The sequence below is a fragment of the Bufo gargarizans genome, chromosome 6, assembly GCF_014858855.1.
Source record: "Bufo gargarizans isolate SCDJY-AF-19 chromosome 6, ASM1485885v1, whole genome shotgun sequence".
NCBI lineage: Eukaryota > Metazoa > Chordata > Amphibia > Anura > Bufonidae > Bufo > Bufo gargarizans.
The window spans coordinates 251,643,141-251,662,239 of record NC_058085.1 but is presented as its reverse complement, the minus strand read 5'-3'; the positions used below and the strand labels follow the sequence as shown (position 1 = coordinate 251,662,239).

Sequence of the window (19,099 nt, the reverse complement as noted above, 5' to 3'; positions counted from 1 at the left end):
TGGCCTAACCATAGGATAGGAAGAAAAAAAAACACAATGCAGCAGCAAAGTACAATAATGCCGTAGTTATAGAAACATTCTGGTGCTAATGCTACACTTATTTAATAAATCTGAGATTCTTGGCAAATACATTTTGCACAAAATAATGTCAGCCCGTCTGCCAGCGTCAAGGTGATCACTATAAGAGAGGAACGTAACACTAAATACTCCCTGTTATGTGCCTTAATGGCCACCATAAAATTCAGGGAGTGCAGGTTCCACATACATGCTGGGTCCACTCTGACCTTTACCATTTTTTGTGCCATAACAGCCTCCATTAAATCCAGGGAATGCAGGTACCAATGTGCATGCTGAGCCCACTCTATACCTCTCCTGGTGCCAGATGGCTTCCAATTAATACAGGGAGAGCAGGCTACAGCTATATATATATACTTAGGGATCATGCGCACAATCGTATGTTTTTTTTCGGTCCATAAAAAACGGATCCGCAAAAAATATGGATGACGTCTATGTGCAGCTCTCCCCTAATAGAACAGTCCATTCTAACAGTCCTTGTCCGTAATGCATGCAATAATAGGACATGGACATACGGAAACGGACGGCACATGGAGTAACTTCCGTTTTTTTTTACAGACCCATCGAAATGAATGGTTCTGCATACAGTCCACAAAAAAACGGAAGGACCGCGGAAAGAAAATATGTTTGTGTGCATGAGCCCCTCAGGGCTTATTCAGACAGCTGTAGTGTTTTGCGGTCCGTAAATTGCAGATCTGCAAAAGACATATACCGGTTGTGTGCGTTCCACAGTATGATAGAAGATGCCTATTCTTGTCTGCGATTGCGGACAAGATTAGGACATGCTCCATCTTTTTTGAGGGGCCACAGAACAGAACTACAGATGCGGATAGCACACGACGTGCTGTCCGCTTCTTTTGCGGCCCCATTGATATGAATGGGACCACACCAGTTCCACAAAATTGCAAAACGGATGCAGACACAGAACTACGGCCATCTGAATGAGCCCTAAACTACATAGCCAAGCACAGCAGCCCCTAAATGGCCACAGCGAGTCGCAGAAAAGTGTATGGCGACATACTGTGACAGCTGCAATAAAAATCTGACTTGGATGGATTTTATTAAGATTGTCGCGTTGCACTCGCAGCTTTTTGCATTGGGACACCAATGTAATACATTACATAAAATCTCATGCAACTTTCTTGTGGCCATGTAACTGTACTCTCTGGATAAAGGCTCCATTCACACGTCCGCAATTCCGTTCCGCATTTTGCAGAACGGAATTGCGGACCCATTCATTTCTATGGGGCCGCACTATATGCGGACAAGAATAGGCATATTCTATTAGAGCCGGCAATGTGCGGTCCGCAAAATGCGAAGCGCACATTGCCGGTGTCCATGTTTTGCGGATCCGCAAAACACACACGGACGTGTAAATGGAGCCTACCTGCACACATTACGGATTCCACGCAGCTTTTCCACATGGATTTTCATGTGTAAAAACCACAGCAAAAGGCCTCTTGTACACGACCGTATGGCTTTTTCAGTATTTTGCAGTCCGTTTTTCATGGATCTGTTGTTCCGCTTTTTGTTTCCGTTGTGTTTCCATTTCCGTTCCGTTTTTCCATCTGGCATATACGGTATACTGTAATTACATAGAAGAAATTGGGCTGGGCATAACATTTTCAATAGATAGTTCCGCAAAAACGGAATGGATACGGAAGATGCATTTCCGTATGTGTTCAGTTTTTTTTTTTTTTGCGGACCCATTGACTTGAATGGAGCCACGGAACGTGATTTGCGGGCAATAATAGGACATGTTCTATCCTTCAACGGAACAAAAATACGTAAATGGAATGCATACGGAGTACATTCCGTTATTTTTGCGGAACTATTGAAATCAATAGTTCCGTCTATGGAACGCAACAAACTGGGAAAAAAAACTGTTGTGTGAAAGAGGCCTAATACTGTACCAGGAAAGTAAATGAAATCTGACCAATCTCTAGGGGAGATGGAAATGAAAAGTTCCCCACAGCAACCAATCAGATTCCACCTTTCATTCCAAAGGAGCCGTCCAAAATGAAAGGAGGAATCTAAGAGAGTTTTCTTTTACACCAGTTTTGAGAAATCTCTCCCTTTGTGTATTTTTTTCCAGCAGAAATTGATCTGCCGTGAGGATTTTAAAATGTTTTAAATCGGCAGCACGTCAATTGTTCGGCCAATTACGCAGTTTACACGCACTGTTTTTCCCCACAGACTTCAATGAGGTCGTTAACATAAACAGATAATCTGCAATAAAAACAACATAAAAATTGCCAAAAAAATTCTTCACCGCATATTGTTCACCAAAATTCTTCACCAAAAACTGAATAAACAGTGATCAAAAAGTGTTATATACCCCAAAGTCATCCCACAAAAATCAGCCATAAAATAAAAAAGTTATGGGTCTCGGGATGCGGCAATACAAAAACATAAACTTTTTTTTTTTAGACTTTCATTGTGCAATTCCAAAAAACTATGGGGGCGATTTATCAATAGTGGTAAAAAGTAGAACTGTCTCAGTTGCCCATAGCAACCAATCAGCTTCCACCTTTCATTTCTCATAGCTCCTTTGGTAAATGAAAGGTGGAATCTGATTGGTTGCTATGGGCCTCTAAGCCGCACCGTTTCGATAAATCTTCCCCTATATGTATTTGATATCCCTGCAATTGTACGGACTCCAGAGCATGAAGTTATCACGTTATTCATGACGAAAAATGTATCTTATAAATAAAAACTAAGTGGTGGTATTGCTGTTTTTTTTCCCCATCCCTTCAAAAAAAAAAAAAAAAAAAAGAGAGAGTTAATAAATCAATCAGTGAGTTATATGTACCCAAAAAAAGACTTAGTTATAGCTCCTTGAATGAAAAAATTGCTAGTTAAATCGTCTCAATTAACACAAGATTCTTTGAGAGTTTTCATATGACTTTGGTCCACAAATGTGACAGCCATATCACTATACATAACGGTGCGGTTCTTTTATAATCCCGCTCCTTCTGAACAGATACTTCTGTGCGCAACCTGAAGGAAAAAATCTTCAGCCACACAAGCCGAAAGTTATTGCGCATGCGCACTGTCGACTTTCACCCCCTCAGCGTACGGCGCAGGAAGGCAGATGACGCAGGCGCAGTGATGCTCATTTTTACCGGATACGCTGGTTGTTATGGAAACGCTTTGGCTGTATTGAGAAGCCAGTAGATTCAACATGGCGCTCCCCGGGACTGTTCGTCGGCAGTTAGATTCTATGACACGCAACATATTCAGTGATGTGAGGAGAACTGTGCCCAAAAAGAGCGAAGTGACTGAGAGCAGCGGTGAGTATGGAGGTCTGCTGTACCCAGGGTGTGCCGCCAGGGGCTTGGGCTCTACAGCTGGCATCTGATATGGGCATGTGATAGATGTATGGGTACAGAACTAGCGTTGAGCGAACTTGTGTTTTAAGTTCAGAGTCTAAAGTTCGGGTTATTCAAGTATCCCGATCTGGATTCTAAATTCTGTTATGGTCCGTGGTAGCGGAATCCATAACGGGACACTTCGATAACACGAACTTTAGACGCCGAACTTAAAACACAAGTTTGCTCAACACTACCCATTATTGATTCCGCTGCCATGGACCACAACGGAATTCGGAATCCAGATCGGGATTCTTCGATAACCGGAAGCTGAACTTTAGACGCCGAACTTAAACCACAAGTTCGCTCAACACTATACAGAACGTTTGTGCATGAATGCATCCAGACCATGTCCACCAGTAACACGTGTTTCCAGTTGCGGTGGTGGTTTAACACTGGCACACTGTACCAGTACACTGCTCTCATGGACACTGCCCCTGCCCTACACAATAGCACCAGGTTATATATTGAGTCACCCTTCTATGTGTGGGGGGAGACCTGCAAAGATAATTCTACTCGCCCTCTTCGGCCTCCCGCTGCTCTGTTCTGGTCTAATATTGCTGCCGCTAATCGCTGGCCGGAGCGTTGACCCGCTCCTTTTTACAAATGGTCACATGGAGCAAGAGAAGGTCAATGCTGCGGCCAGTGATTGGCCGCAGCGACGTCAAACTGAAAGTTTGCATTCAGGGACCCCAACTGAACCCAGATTGCCCCTTTAAAGGGGTTTTACAGGATCTTAATATTGGTGAACCAGAGTGCGACTCTTGGCACTGTTTGGAGGTGCCTTGGCGCCCATCCAGTTCATAGTATACCAAGTGCAGTATTGCAGTTCGGTCTCATTCACTTGAATGGGTCTGAGCTGCATAAAGGCCTTGTGGCTGATGGACACCATATCGCAGGCCTAGGAAGAGGTCGTGGCGCTCAAGCACCGCAGCCTCTTCAAACAGCTTATTGGCGATTGGATATTGATGAACCATCTTAAGAATAGGTCATCAATATAAAAAATTTGGAAGACCCTCTAAAGCTTCAAATCCAACCCCTCCCTGCCCTCTTCTGCGCAGTTACATTGTTGGCAAGTAGTGGTTCACATTCAACTATGTAAATGTATGGGACGGCGTAAGCTTTGCCTGAGCTGTGAGCAGCGGATGTTGGCCATAACGGCTGGCATCTGATCTTGGTGGCAGTCATTAACAACTGCAGCATCTAGGTGATTTTTCAGAGAGCCCATTTGCACCCTGTTGGCGTCACTGTTGGGTGCTGCCAATTGGTGGCCGTGACAACTAGGGGCCTATCCAAGTATATGACTGACAATTACTACAGTACAGAAGTATAACTAGGAGAATATTGCAGTGTAAGTCCCATAGTGGGACTAAAAAAAAATAGCAAAAAGAAAATCAATAAAGTTTTTATAGAGAAAAAAAATCCCAAGTAAAGTACAAAAGATGGGAAAAAAAAAGATTATTGATAAAAAAAACTCCTAAGGCTCAGGCTATGAGGTGGTAATGGTCGGCATCCAAAGTAAACTCAGTGACAATAAGAAGTTGTTGGATAGAAATCACAATGGAGAGTAGGATAGGTGTCTCCTGTGTCTGGATGGGGGACCATGAAACTGGGAACTGCTTGTGCTCGTCAGTGGATCATATGATGCTCTATACCGGTGGTCTGTCTGGGCCGTCCGGAGCCTGGTCACTGTGTGTGCCCTCACATAACCACTGCTCCCAACATCTCCTAACAGCTAGTTCAAAAAATCAAAGATGGTGGCCAGTACACCCAGGTAGATCTGGTGGTGGGTGAACGTCTCCAGGGGAAGTGGTTAGTTTCCCCTAACAAGTTGGATATCCACAAGAAATATGGAGACAGCACGTCCTTTCTGTGAGGTTTATTCAAGATGCTAACAGCTAGGTCAGAAGGACCTAGGATGGCGGGAAATGACCATCCTGCATCTCTCGTCCAATGACGCACCCCCCCCCCCCTCTCAAAGTCTTTAAACTGGTCAAAATGTCTTCAAGTCCATCATAGAGGCATGTCTAGCAGTCAACCATCTCTCACCAAGGGGTATTCAAAAGTAGCCTCTGAGAGCCTTTTTACAGGACAGCAAGGGAAGCTTCTTTATGCCCTCTTGTGGCAAGACCCAGTATCTAATCGGAACGCACCTGAGTGGAGGTGACTTCAATGTCTTATCCGAAAGGTTTGCCACCACCATCTATACTAGTGCAACCTCTTAAAAGGGATTCTCCACTCGGACCATCTTCAATTGGGTTGTTTGTGTAATGTAGGACAGGACTACGGGTGGACTTAACCACCACACAAACCAATCAAATGCTTGGGGCCCCAGAGAGCAGAAGACCATGTTCAGACATACTGCTTGTGTGGGGGGAGGGGGCCCTTCCTAGCTGCAGAGCAGGAGTCCCCAGGCTACACTGCTAAGCTGAGGGTAGGGCTTAGCTGGTTGATGGGGTGGAGTTTAGCAATGCAGTGGTGGCCCCGGACATGGGTCTGCTTGGAGCCCCAGAAATACCAAATCCACCCCTGGACAGGACAGGTCCCCCAGAGCGAGAGACAATCTTTGTAGATATTCGGTTAAGCAGATCCCATACATAGGATCCCCCTCTATTAATTCAGAATCCCCTAATAAGGTGTACGAAAAGGGTTTTCTAAACTGAACGCCCCCTTAAGTTTTAAAGGGGTTGTCCAGTTTTTAGAGGAAACCGGATAACACACACCTGAAATAAAGACTAGATTGTTACTTACCTGACAGACGCCGTCACTCTGGTTCTACTGGCAGGGCTCTGATTACCCGGCTGACATCACGTGACCACTGCAGCCAATCACTAGCCTCTTCGGTGTGTCTGGGCCCGAACAGAGGTCATCCGAGTCTGTCGAGTGAGTGTCTGTTCCGTCATGAACTTGGTGGACATGCTACACTAAAGATATTACCATAGTTTAAATCAATCCCTTAAAGGGGTTTTCTGGGAGTTTAAAATATTGATGACCTATCCTCAGGATAGTCGTCAATAACGGATCAGTAGGTGTGACGCCCTGCATCCCCGCTGATCACAGCACTCCAGTGAGCACTTGGCCTTCTCGCAGCGCTGTCTATTGAATTGTGGCTGTGCTTGGTATTGCAGCTCAGCTCTATTTACTTGAATTTTCCTGAGCTACGTCTAGGCCATGTGAATATGATGTCACTAGCCTAGGAAGAGTCCCCGGCCTTCAAACAGTTGATCGGTGAGGGTGCCAGGAGTCGGACCCCAGCTGATCTTATGTTGATGACCTATCCTGAGGATAAATAATCCGTATGAGAAACCCCTTTCATTTGACTCCAGACGAGTTAGCCTAGAAAGTCAACTGGTCCCTCAAAAATAGGTTGTTATTCATCTGCCTCACTCAGAACTTATTCCCAGTCTTCACATATATGTAACCCTCATCAGACATCCCTAAAATTGGGACCACAATGTAATGTCTGCAAACCAGTTCTTGGCATCTTAGCCTAGGTAGTCCAATACTTGGGCCAGTAGATCCGTTTTGGGGTGACTGACCCTACAGCATGGCTTCTAGAGGGGGTCTTGCTTCTCGTAACCCCTTGGACCATCACCTTGGTGTATGTAGATTCCAGTCGGAGATATTGTGTGACCTCTTTCTATCATATCGCTGATTATCTTCTCTTTTAGAGGCTGACATTGTCTCCAGTTTGCCGCTGCAGATGTCGCTCTACTTCAACACATTTTATTTCCCGTTCTGGTGGATCTGTGATGTTCTAGCGCTTCAATTAAAGGTACTAATTAGAATGGATGTGTTGATGAACATGACATACACTGTCAGTCCTCTACTGTTTGAGTCCGCGCTCAGCGTGTGCCTTTTCAGTAGACGTTCTTCATGAATTGTTTTGCATGTTTTATTAGATGCTTCTTGTCAGTGTCACAGATGGCAGTAGAAAATGTACGGGCATATGGTACCTATCGACCATGTTGGTTGTGCATCTGGCATCTGCGAGAATATTAGATCATATAGAGTTGTCACGTTCCAATCATAATGAGGAGAACAATCTTCAATTTGTCTGAAATCCTAGAGAACTTTGGGGCAGTCATGGGGTTCCCTCTCAAACACTGAGTTATGCCTTCCCCCAACATCAAAGGGTTACACGATTTGGCTATGATCATACATACTAGTCTTGGCACATCCCCAGGTCTACTGAGCCAGACATTATAGGAATGTAGAGTAATACGCTTGTCTGAAACATTCTTTTGCGTTTTCGGTTTTAGGCTACTTTCACACTAGCGTTTTTACTGGATCCGTCAGGGTTTAGCAGAAACGCTTCCATTACTGATAATACAACCATCTGCATCTGTTATTAACGGATCCGGTTGTATTATCTTTAACATACCCAAGATGGATCCATCATGAACTCCATTGAAAGTCAATGGGGGACAGATTCATTTTCTATTGTGTCACGGATCCGTTTGACTTGCATGATCCGTTTTGCTCTGCATCCAAGGACGGAAAGCAAACAGGAGCATGCTGCCATTTGCTCTCCGGTATGCGAACGCAACCAAGTGGTTCTGTTCAGTTATGTTTTGTCTCTATTCACAATGAATGGGGACAAAACGGAAGCGGTCACAGGTTTTAGCAGTTCACAGATCCTTAAATATTCAGTCATGTGACTTATGACGGCACAACTACACTGCTACATGCATGGGGGCAGGGGCCACTATTAAACGGAGCTGTGGAGTTCACTGTTAAAGAGGGGGGCACTGTGGAGGTCACTATTAAAAGGACGGGCACGGTGGAGGTCACTATGAAAGGGGCAGGCACGGTGGAGGTCACTGTTAAAGGGGCAGGCACTGCGGAGGTCACTGTTAAAGGGGCAGGCACTGCGGAGGTCACTGTTAAAGGGGCAGGCACTGCGGAGGTCACTGTTAAAGGGGCAGGCACTGCAGAGGTCACTGTTAAAGGGGCAGGCACTGCGGAGGTCACTGTTAAAGGGGCAGGCACTGCGGAGGTCACTGTTAAACGGGCAGGCACTGCGGAGGTCACTGTTAAAGGGGCAGGCACTGTGGAGGTCACTGTTAAAGGGGCAGGCACTGTGGAGGTCACTGTTAAAGGGGCAGGCACTGTGGAGGTCACTGTTAAAGGGGCAGGCACTGTGGAGGTCACTGTTAAAGGGGCAGGCACTGTGGAGGTCACTGTTAAAGGGGCAGGCACTGTGGAGGTCACTGTTAAAGGGGCAGGCACTGTGGAGGTCACTGTTAAAGGGGCAGGCACTGTGGAGGTCACTGTTAAAGGGGCAGGCACTGTGGAGGTCACTGTTAAAGGGGCAGGCACTGTGGAGGTCACTGTTAAAGGGGCAGGCACTGTGGAGGTCACTGTTAAAGGGGCAGGCACTGTGGAGGTCACTGTTAAAGGGGCAGGCACTGTGGAGGTCACTGTTAAAGGGGCAGGCACTGTGGAGGTCACTGTTAAAGGGGCAGGCACTGTGGAGGTCACTGTTAAAGGGGCAGGCACTGTGGAGGTCACTGTTAAAGGGGCAGGCACTGTGGAGGTCACTGTTAAAGGGGCAGGCACTGTGGAGGTCACTGTTAAAGGGGCAGGCACTGTGGAGGTCACTGTTAAAGGGGCAGGCACTGTGGAGGTCACTGTTAAAGGGGCCGGCACTGTGGAGGTCACTGTTAAAGGGGCAGGCACTGTGGAGGTCACTGTTAAAGGGGCAGGCACTGTGGAGGTCACTGTTAAAGGGGCAGGCACTGTGGAGGTCACTGTTAAAGGGGCAGGCACTGTGGAGGTCACCGTTAAAGGGGCAGGCACTGTGGAGGTCACCGTTAAAGGGGAGGCCACTATGAAGCTCAATGCTAAAGGGACGGTCACTGTTAAAGGGGCTGGCACTGTTGAGGTCAATGTTAAAGGGGACGCCACTGTGGAGGTCATTGTTATGCGGGAAACTGTCGATATCTTTTTACAGCACACGGAAACATAAAATAGATTAAATATACCCGTTCCAGGTCCTTCTGCTAGTCTCTTATACATATAAAAATGAGTTTCTGTCTAGACGTCTGTCTAGACGTTCTTTATGCGCGACCAAACGACTGGACCAATCTTCACCAAATTTGGCACACAGGTACATCAGGTGTCCAGGAAGGTTATAGAGCGAGTCTCAGCTCTCTAGGATGTACCGTTCCTGAGATATTCCCAAAAAATGACCCGCATTAGCCAACACAAGCCAGGAAGCCTTTCACTTAAATGCGAACTGCCATTTACACGGTCACATGTCTTTCATTAGCCAACAGAAGCTCGCAGGTCCTACTCCAGGTTGCCATAACAACTGATCACAGGTTTTAGCAGTTCACAGATCCTTAAATATTCAGTCATATGACGTATGACGGCACAACTACACTGCTACATGCATGGGGGGGCAGGGGCCACTATTAAACGGACGGGCGCTGTGGAGTTCACTGTTAAAGGGGCGGCCACTAGGAAGGTCACTGTTAAAGGGGTGGTCAATGTTAAAGGGGCGGGCGCTGTGGAGGTCACTGTTAATGGGGTGGTCAAAGTTAAAGGGGCGGGCACTGTGGAGGTCACTGTTAAAGGGTCCGGGCACTGTGGAGGTCACTGTTAAAGGGGCCGGGCACTGTGGAGGTCACTGTTATGGGGGATACTGTCGATACCTTTTAACAACACACAGAAACATAAAATGAAATAGATGAAATATACCCGTGCGAAGCCGGGTCCTTCTGCTAGTCACAGATCTAGGACGTACCGTTCCTCAGATATTCCCAAAAAAATTACCTGCATTAGCCAATACAAGCCTGCTGTACACACGGTCACATGTCCCTTATCAGCCATTAGAAGCTCACAGGCCCTTAGTTCCCACATACACACAGTTTTACTCCAGGTTTTTATAACAACCCAGCCATTTTTCTTCAGTGCTGTAAGTCAGCTTTAGGCTAGGGCTACACGACGACAATAAGTCGCACGACACATACGGTACAACTACGCTGCTACATGCATCCATCTCGGATGGATTTTTTGCGACTGTCGTGTCGCAGTCGCAGCATGTGGCAGTGCAACACCATAGCCTATCATTATAAAAATTGTTGCGCAACATTGGTATAACAAAATGTCGAGCGACAGATGTCGTCATGTAGCCCTAGCCTTAATGGGGCAGGGCGCTGTGGAGGTCACTGTTAAGGGGGTAGTGGCCACTATTAAAGGGGCAGCTGCTGTGGAGGTCATTGTTAAAGGGGCAGGCACTGTGGAGGTCACTGTTAAGGGAGCTGGGGCCACTATTAAAGGAGCAGCTGCTGTGGAGGTCACTGTTAAGTCAGCAGAGTACTGTGAGGTCACTGTTAAGGGAACGGGGTACTGTGGCAGTCACTATTAAAGGGACGGTTGCTGTGGAGGACTTTTCTAAAGGGGGCAGGGAACAGTGGAGGTGACAGATAAGGGGACGGTCCACTATGGAGGTCAGTGTTAAGGGGTGAAGGTGCTGTAGAGGTCACTGTTATGGGGGATACTGTTGATATCTTTTAACGACACACAGAAACATTAAATGAAATATACCTGTGCAAAGCTGGGTCTTTCTGCTAAAATATATATACAGTGGGATGCGAAAGTTTGGGCAACCTTGTTAATCGTCATGATTTTCCTGTATAAATCGCTGGTTGTTACGATAAAAAATGTCAGTTAAATATATCATATAGGAGACACACACAGTGATATTTGAGAAGTGAAATGAAGTTTATTGGATTTACAGAAAGTGTGCTATAATTGTTTAAACAAAATTAGGCAGGTGCATAAATTTGGCCACTGTTGTCATTTTATTGATTCCAAAACCTTTAGAACTAATTATTGGAACTCAAATAGGCTTGGTAAGCTCAGTGACCCCTGACCTACATACACAGGTGACTCCGATTTATAAGAAAGAGTATTTAAGGGGGTCAATTGTAAGTTTCCCTCCTCTTTTAATTTTCTCTGAAGAGTAGCAACATGGGGGTCTCAAAACAACTCTCAAATGACCTGAGGACAAAGATTGTTCTCCATCATGGTTTAGGGGAAGGATACAGAAAGCTGTCTCAGAGATTTCAGCTGTCGGTTTCCACAGTTAGGAACATATTGAGGAAATGGAAGACCACAAGCTCAGTTCAAGTTAAGGCTCAAAGTGGCAGACCAAGAAAAATCTCGGATAGACAGAAGCGACGAATGGTGAGAACAGTCAGAGTCAACCCACACACCAGCACCAAAGACCTACAACATCATCTTGCTGCAGATGGAGTCACTGTGCATCGTTCAACCATTCGGCGCACTTTACACAAGGAGATGCGGTATGCGAGAGGGATGCAGAGGAAGCCTTTTCTCCACCCACAGCACAAAAAGTGCCGCTTGAGGTGGGCTAAAGCACATTTGGACTTCATTTTGGAATAAGGTTCTGTGGACTGATGAAACTAAAATTGAGTTATTTGGCCATAACAAGGGGCGTTATGCATGGAGGCAAAAAGAACACAGCATTCCAAGAAAAACACCTGCTACCTACAGTAAAATATGGTGGTGGTTCCATCATGCTGTGGGGCTGTGTGGCCAGTGTAGGGACTGGGAATCTTGTCAAAGTTGAGGGACGCATGGATTCCACTCAGTATCAGCAGATTCTGGAGACCAATGTCCATGAATCAGTGACAAAGCTGAAGCTGCGCCGGGGCTGGATCTTTCAACAAGACAACGACCCTAAACACTGCTCAAAATCCACTAAGGCATTTATGCAGAGGAACAAGTACAACGTTCTGGAATGGCCAGACCTGAATATAACTGAAAATCTGTGGTGTGACTTAAAGAGAGCTGTCCATGCTCGGAAGCCATCAAACCTGAATGAACTAAAGATGTTTTGTAAAGAGGAATGGTCCAAAATACCTTCAACCAGAATCCAGGCTCTCATTGGAACCTACAGGAAGTGTTTAGAGGCTGTAATGTCTGCAAAAGGAGGATCTACTAAATATTGATTTCATTTCTTTTTTGTGGTGCCCAAATTTATGCACCTGCCTAATTTTGTTTAAACATTTATAGCACACTTTCTGTAAATCCAATAAACTTCATTTCACTTCTCAAATATCACTGTGTGTGTGTCTCCTATATGATATATTTAACTGACATTTTTTATCGTAACAACCAACGATTTATACAGGAAAATCATGACGATTAACAAGGTTGCCCAAACTTTCGCATCCCACTGTGTATATATATATGACTAAGGCCTCATGTACACGGCCGTTGTTTTGGTCTGCATCCGAGTCGCAGTTTTGGCGGCTCGGATGGGGACCCATTCACTTCAATGGGGCCGCAAAAGATGCAGACAACACTCCCTGTGCTGTCCGCATCTGTTGCTCCGTTCCGTGGCCCGCAAAAAAAAAAAGTAACATGTCCTATTCTTGTCCGTGCTTTGCGGACAAGAATAGGCAGTTATATTAAAGGCTGTCTGTGCCGTTCCGCAAATTGCGGAATGCTCACGGACACATCCGTGTTTTGAGGATCCGTGATTTGCGAACCGCAAAACACACAACTGTCGTGTGCATGTAGCCTACAGCTGTTGCTCTCAGCAAAAATGGCCAGCACTCCCTCTATACCAGTGGACAGCCCAATAGTGAGGTGTTAAATTGTGGCATCAAAACTACAGGATCGATTCAGTCAAGGTGCTTTGTTTGATGGGTGCATCTCTCGGGCATACCGCGGCTCCCCTGATTCTTGTGATACAGGCTATTGTACTGCGCTCATCATCATGTGAGTACACTGCAATAGACCCACTGTCAGATACTCATTACTATCATGCAGTCAGTTCGGATCAGGGGAGTCACTGCCGACACATGGGTCGTTTTTCCCAGTGGATCATGGCTGTGCCCTAACATGTATTGTATAGTAAGCCGCTTTCTGTCCATTCTCTTTGTTCCTTTTATTTCTTGCTATTTTTAAGTAATCTTAGTGTTTTACGTACCTTTTCCACTGTCTGGACAGTCCCTTGAAGAGTGCAGATGGTCCTCGGCAGCAGCTGTCTGGCATCATGAAGACTGTACTGTTCGGCTGGCAGATGTGTATTTGTGATGTTTTTTTGTATGTAGCATGCTATAAGGTTGTTTTTGTGTAACACTGTGGCCTGCAGACGACATGTGCACTTATGGCATTCAGTGGCATGCACAGAACAGAGCTTTATTATGTCCTATTTCCAGTATATGGTCACTGTCCAGTCCATACTGTGCTATCTGTGAGCGGCTTGTCCTGCCTTGCTATGTATAATGTCCCCTACATTGCCCTATTAGTGTCCCCTCTCGTTAGCTCAGGGAGTTGTCTTCCCTTCTTGTTGCAGTAGCTTATCTTTTCATTCTGTAAGTCTTTTACTATAGTATTACTAACTATAATCTGTATATTTACACCGGCTTGTCGCTTTTTCTGTTTTTGCAGTACAGTCTCCTCCCAGATCACTACAAATTCATTCTTGTGACTCTTCTGATCCTGATGTCTGTGATTGAAGTCATTCGATTGTACCTCGGATACAGTGGAAACCTGCAAGAAAAGGTGTAGTAAACGCAGAGCAGGGAAGTTTTGAGACGGCCACCTAGGTTCCGTTTCACACTGGATCCCCGTTGAGTCCCATTATAGTGAATGGGGTCTGACACGGTCAGGTAGTATCTGGCTATGCTGGATACGGTGTCTTCTGCCAGGCTGTTTTTCAATCTGAACAGCGGTCCAGAAGAACTTACCACTAGTGTGAAACTATTTTTATTTTTTTTAAAAGCACCAGCCTATGTGCTCTTCCATTAACCCGGCCACCAGAGAGGCTGGCATTTTTTCCTATAGTGTGCAAGCATGACCACTGCTGTTGGATTGAGAGGTGGTCGTAGCAATGGAAATGAGCAGTATATAATGTGATGAAAAATGAATCCAGCCAGCAAAGGAGGTAATATGGGTAATAACAATACATTAGTAAGTGGCTTTTATTAACACTCTCTACACGATGAATGCCACTTGCTGAAGTGAGACAACCCCTTTTAAGGAACTTAGCAATTCAAGAAAGGCTTAGATGATCTCCTGAACCAACATATTTAGAGAATGTGATCTGGACTGATTGTCCTTTTAGGACAGATTGGTTCATGCCATAAAGGGGTTTTTCAGCCTTTTACAAGTGAAGGTCTGTCCTCGGGATAGTCCATCACTATTTGATTGGCAGGGATCTGAAACCAGGCATTCCCATCAATTAGCTGTTTCAGTGTAGCTCCTGCGCTGGAACTATACAGCTCAGACCACTGTGTAGTGGACGGAGCTGATTACTGCTCCTGTTCAGTTCAGTGGGAGCAGGCCTACAGCAACCAGCTCCATCCACTACACTGTTGTGTGGTTCCAGCGCAGAAGCTACACCGAAACAGCTGATCGGTGTGGTGTCAGACCCCCACTGATCAGATAGTGATGGCTTATTCTGAGGATAACCCTTCACTTGTACAAAAAAAAACAACTGAACATCCCCTTTAAGGTACCCTTACACGTTAGTCTAAAATGTATAAAAAGAGAAAATTTTAGACATATCATATGTAGCGATCATTTTAGCCAATCGAAGACAGACAGTTATCGTCTGAAAAGAAGTTGCTCATATTTAAAAGTTTCGCCCAATAGTTGGATGAAATATCTTCATTTTATGGAAAGATCATTCATGGATGAAGGATCTTTTTGGAAAGAACATTCCCAGAAAGATCATTCATCCTTTGTGGTGTCACTGAACCTTTCTTAACCGCCTCCCTGTTTGAAGTTAAAGGGGTTGGCCCATCTCAGACTTTAATGGCATATCACTAGAATATGCCATCAATGTCACGTAGGTGCAAGTCTCATCTCTGGGACTGCACATCTATCTCAAAAACAAGCCCCCAAAGTAAAGGAGAGCGCACCGCACATGTGTGGGTGCATGACACCAGAGAGACCGGTTTAATAAAGGGCATCTATATTCTAATTACTGTATTGTAATTATGACTCCTGACTGGTAGACGGGGACCACATGGTTGGAGCCATGGCACTTGTTTTCCGGAAAGAGCTACATCCACAACTTCAATTTAGTGATATTCAAGAGGCCAGCTAATGGGTCTGTTCACATATATAATTTACTAATGTGATCCTGCGTTTTTCCACAGGTCCCTGAACTAGCTGGATTTTGGCTGCTCAGCATCCTATTGCAGTTGCCGCTTCTACTTTTTCTTCTAAGTGATCCTGGCGTGGAACCGTTGCCACTTGAACGAGCGTCACATGGAATACTGACTGCATTCTTGCTCTTTCAAATCCCTGTGTCGTCACTTACTCTACGGAAGACCACCAGACGTCTTGCTGGGAGGTTTCACCAGCTCGGAAACTTGGGTGAACATGCGTAAATGGTCCCAATCAGGGTGGATGAGGTAGTCAAGCTCTGTTACTTGAAAAGTAACTGGTCTTGTATGGTTACTTCAACATCTTGTAATTGTTCCTCATAATGAGATAAAGGCACTTTATGGGCATCCTTATATATAGGCTTTAACTGGTGGGAGCTATACTTCAAGGATTTTTCCTTGTTTAGATTATTGATGGTCTGTCCTCAGGACAGGCCATCAATATCAGATCTGTGTAGGTCCATCTCTCAGAATCCCCCCCAATCAGATGTTTTAAGGAGCTGAAGCACTCATGGTCTATCTACCTGGATGTGGTCTACAGAAGCAGTGGTGCTAAATTTTGTAGCTTTGTCCTATTCAAGTGCCAAGACTTGGACCCTCACCTGATTCAACTTGTTAAGGGCATTTATTTTAAGGACAGCCCTATCTGGCAATTGCTTGCATCCAAACGGCAGATGAAAGAACATTGTTGGTGATGCTGAGAGCATCTGACTTGCAGATAGCAGCTCATGGTGTTCTATGTGCAATTTTCAGCGCTGAGCGCTCTTCTTTAGTTTCAGGGGGCCTGATCTGGAGATAGGTGTGGGTCCCAGGGGTGACATGCCACCAATTTCTCAGATGAGAAAAAAAAAAACATGTTACAGTTTAATAACTCTTTATTGCTGATGCTTTTTTTCTTAATATATTCGTTCTTTCAAGAAATTGTATTACTTTTGGACGTGAATTTTTTCATTAAAAACATATCACTACCTTTTGTTTTATTTTATTTTTAGTAGTTATCCAGTGCTCCAAGGTGACGCTGTAGGGTGGTTACACACACATATTGGGCGAGGTACAGAGTCTTCTCTAGGTATGCAGACGTAGAACTGAATATTTTTCATAAACATGTGAGATACAGACAGAATTGTATTAGTGGCTAAAGGGAATAATTTGTCTTCAAACCTTATTCTCCCTTTTTCTCATGAACATTCATGCAAAACAGATTTTTGAAATGATTGCAGTGTTCGAACTAGCCACTAGATGGCAGCACAATTTACAGTATTTTTCCGCTTTCCTTCTCAAAATGAACTGGCTGTAGAAAGAATAGCGATTTGTATTGGCAACATAGTCCTGCCATTCAGTGGCCTAAAACCAGCACTTAGTGGAGAATTCGTATGGCCATACAGTGCGGGCATAAGCTAAGCCTTGTTAAAGGGTCTCTGGAAAGAAACAAAAACCTTTTCATATGGAATCAATGTTTAGTGGTCTCTGAAGTCCCTAATTATTGCTTTTGGCTCTCTTCTGCCTTCCTTCGAGAGCTGTGTAAGGGAAATTGTGTCCGTATCTCAAACATGTAAGTAGTAGAGGACATGCTATTACCTATTTACCTTAAAGTGATGGAGAGGCCATCACTTTTAAAATCCTGGACAACCCCTTTAAAGAAAACAACCCTAAGGGCTTGTAACAGATCCGGCAGAGGAACAGCCTCCCAAAGTTCAGTGGATCCTACATAGTTGGACTGCCATGCACCGCCATACCCCATTGACTATAATGGTGATCCTGATGCTTTCCGGTATAATTGCCAGCTTCAGCCGGACCAGTTGTCCGGCTATGCCTGACCTGGTGAACTCTGGCAGGGCCTTCCTCTGCCGGATCAGTTAACTGCAGATGTGAATCAGCCTTTAGGCTCCGTTCACATCTTATGTAAATGTGTTCAGTGCATGCTCCTGGAAATCTCGGCTGAATATAGCTACAGGCGCCCATTCACCTCAAGAGTGTTCTGTTGGCTTCTGTAGGGCTGGCATGCGTTGGCATACTTTTTTTTTTTTAAGAAGTAGCTAAGTGTAGCAGACTGTAAGCCACCGCAAAAAACATGTACCACACTGGGACCAATAAGTGACATATGCTACTGTTTAACCATGTGCCCGAGTCTTCCCAATGTGGTGCTCCTGCATATTGGGAACGGAGATTTAAGGTGCCTTCATATGCGTCAGATTTCATGTGAAAATCTGCTCCATTCATCAGAGTGCATGTCCTTTCTGCTAAAATGACCCCATTCAGATGAATGAAACGGATTTTCAGTTGCAGAAATTTTCTTCAGCAAAATCTGCCACATATAAAGGCCCCTAAAAAGGGTTGTCTGACCCCTAAGGTACAATCGACAAAGGCCGAGGATGCGTTTAACAAAAACATAAAGCCACTCCCCTGTTAATCATCTCCCTGAGGGTCCTGAGGACCATAAGTGTGACGTCCCATCCATTGTCACGTGTACCGCCGCAGCCATTCACTGGCCTCGGCAGGGACAGGTTTCCAGGGGTCACAAAGTCAGCTACATGAGCGTTTGGCGGACAGCTATTCCTCGTAACCCTCCATATATCTGCACACTTGGCCAACAAGCAAATGCCGGGCCGTACATTATGCCTTTGAAGGATTGAGCAGAAATGCTGGAAGATCTACAATCGGTTTGAAGAAAGAACTAGATTAGTAATGGAGCGTCAGGAAACAACTAGAACACAAATCCCAAAGACCTCTTACATGTCTGACAGGTCCGGTAAGTGCTTACTGATTTAGGGTCCCCACAACCGGATCAGCAAAATATGGATGCGGTCTGTGGTCCGCATTTTGCAGACAAGTATAAGACATGTTCGATCCTAATGCGAAACGAACATACGGATGGTCCGCGTGCTTTCTGCATCCGTAAGTCCATTGTGCAAAAGGATAGAGTATTTCTGCAGACCACGGACCTATTGGAAGCAATGGATCCACAAATATAATGCAGACAGCACACGGACCTCAAAACGGATACGGTCGTGTGCGTTGGCCTTAAAGGTATCACTTCTATTGGGAATAAGTAGCCTGAATGCAGTCTTTCAACTTCTTCTTTAAGCACATGGTGCGAAGAGTCCTCGATTTCAGTGTGACCAGATTGCGATGTTAATGCCGGAGATGTATAGCATGCGCTCCTCTAATTACACCATATTATCACTTCTAATGACTCAGATCTGTTCTTCCATCATTTACGGTTTTATTTCTTCATTTTTGATATTGCCTTTGTCTTGGACTACTGTTCTGTTTTCTCCCTTTCTGTTAACTCTTTGTATGGTCCTCTGTCACTATCAGCCTTCTTGTTTGGCTCTCCCTACTCCCCACATTTCCACACACCCCTTTAAATCTGGCCTTGTTTTCCTGCTTGTTCCTCTTCCCCCGCTCCATCTCATCCTTCACACCATCTGTTGCTTGTTAGCAGAGAAAACGACATTTCTGAGGCAGATTCTGCACCCCATCCTGTGCCAAATT

General features: G+C 45.1%; 1 protein-coding gene across 1 annotated transcript; it reads left to right on the top strand.

Annotated features, from left to right (window-relative positions):
• Positions 1-3,213: 3,213 nt before the first annotated feature.
• Positions 3,214-16,557, top strand: TMEM17 (transmembrane protein 17). The gene is made up of 4 exons (XM_044298946.1): positions 3,214-3,368; positions 7,118-7,221; positions 13,881-13,994; positions 15,596-16,557. The coding sequence occupies exons 1-4, from the start codon at positions 3,260-3,262 to the stop codon at positions 15,827-15,829; spliced, it is 561 nt and encodes a 186-aa protein (XP_044154881.1). The 5' UTR covers positions 3,214-3,259; the 3' UTR covers positions 15,830-16,557.
• Positions 16,558-19,099: the final 2,542 nt, after the last annotated feature.

What these genes read in the sequence shown, in the direction of transcription:
- TMEM17 (XM_044298946.1), top strand. Translation starts at nt 3,260, where the DNA reads ATGGCGCTCCCCGGGACTGTTCGTCGGCAGTTAGATTCTATGACACGC. An exon ending in CGAAGTGACTGAGAGCAGCG is followed by an intron (nt 3,369 to 7,117) that starts GTGAGTATGGAG and finishes CTTCTCTTTTAG; the next exon opens with AGGCTGACATTGTCTCCAGT. An exon ending in TTCTAGCGCTTCAATTAAAG is followed by an intron (nt 7,222 to 13,880) that starts GTACTAATTAGA and finishes CTGTTTTTGCAG; the next exon opens with TACAGTCTCCTCCCAGATCA.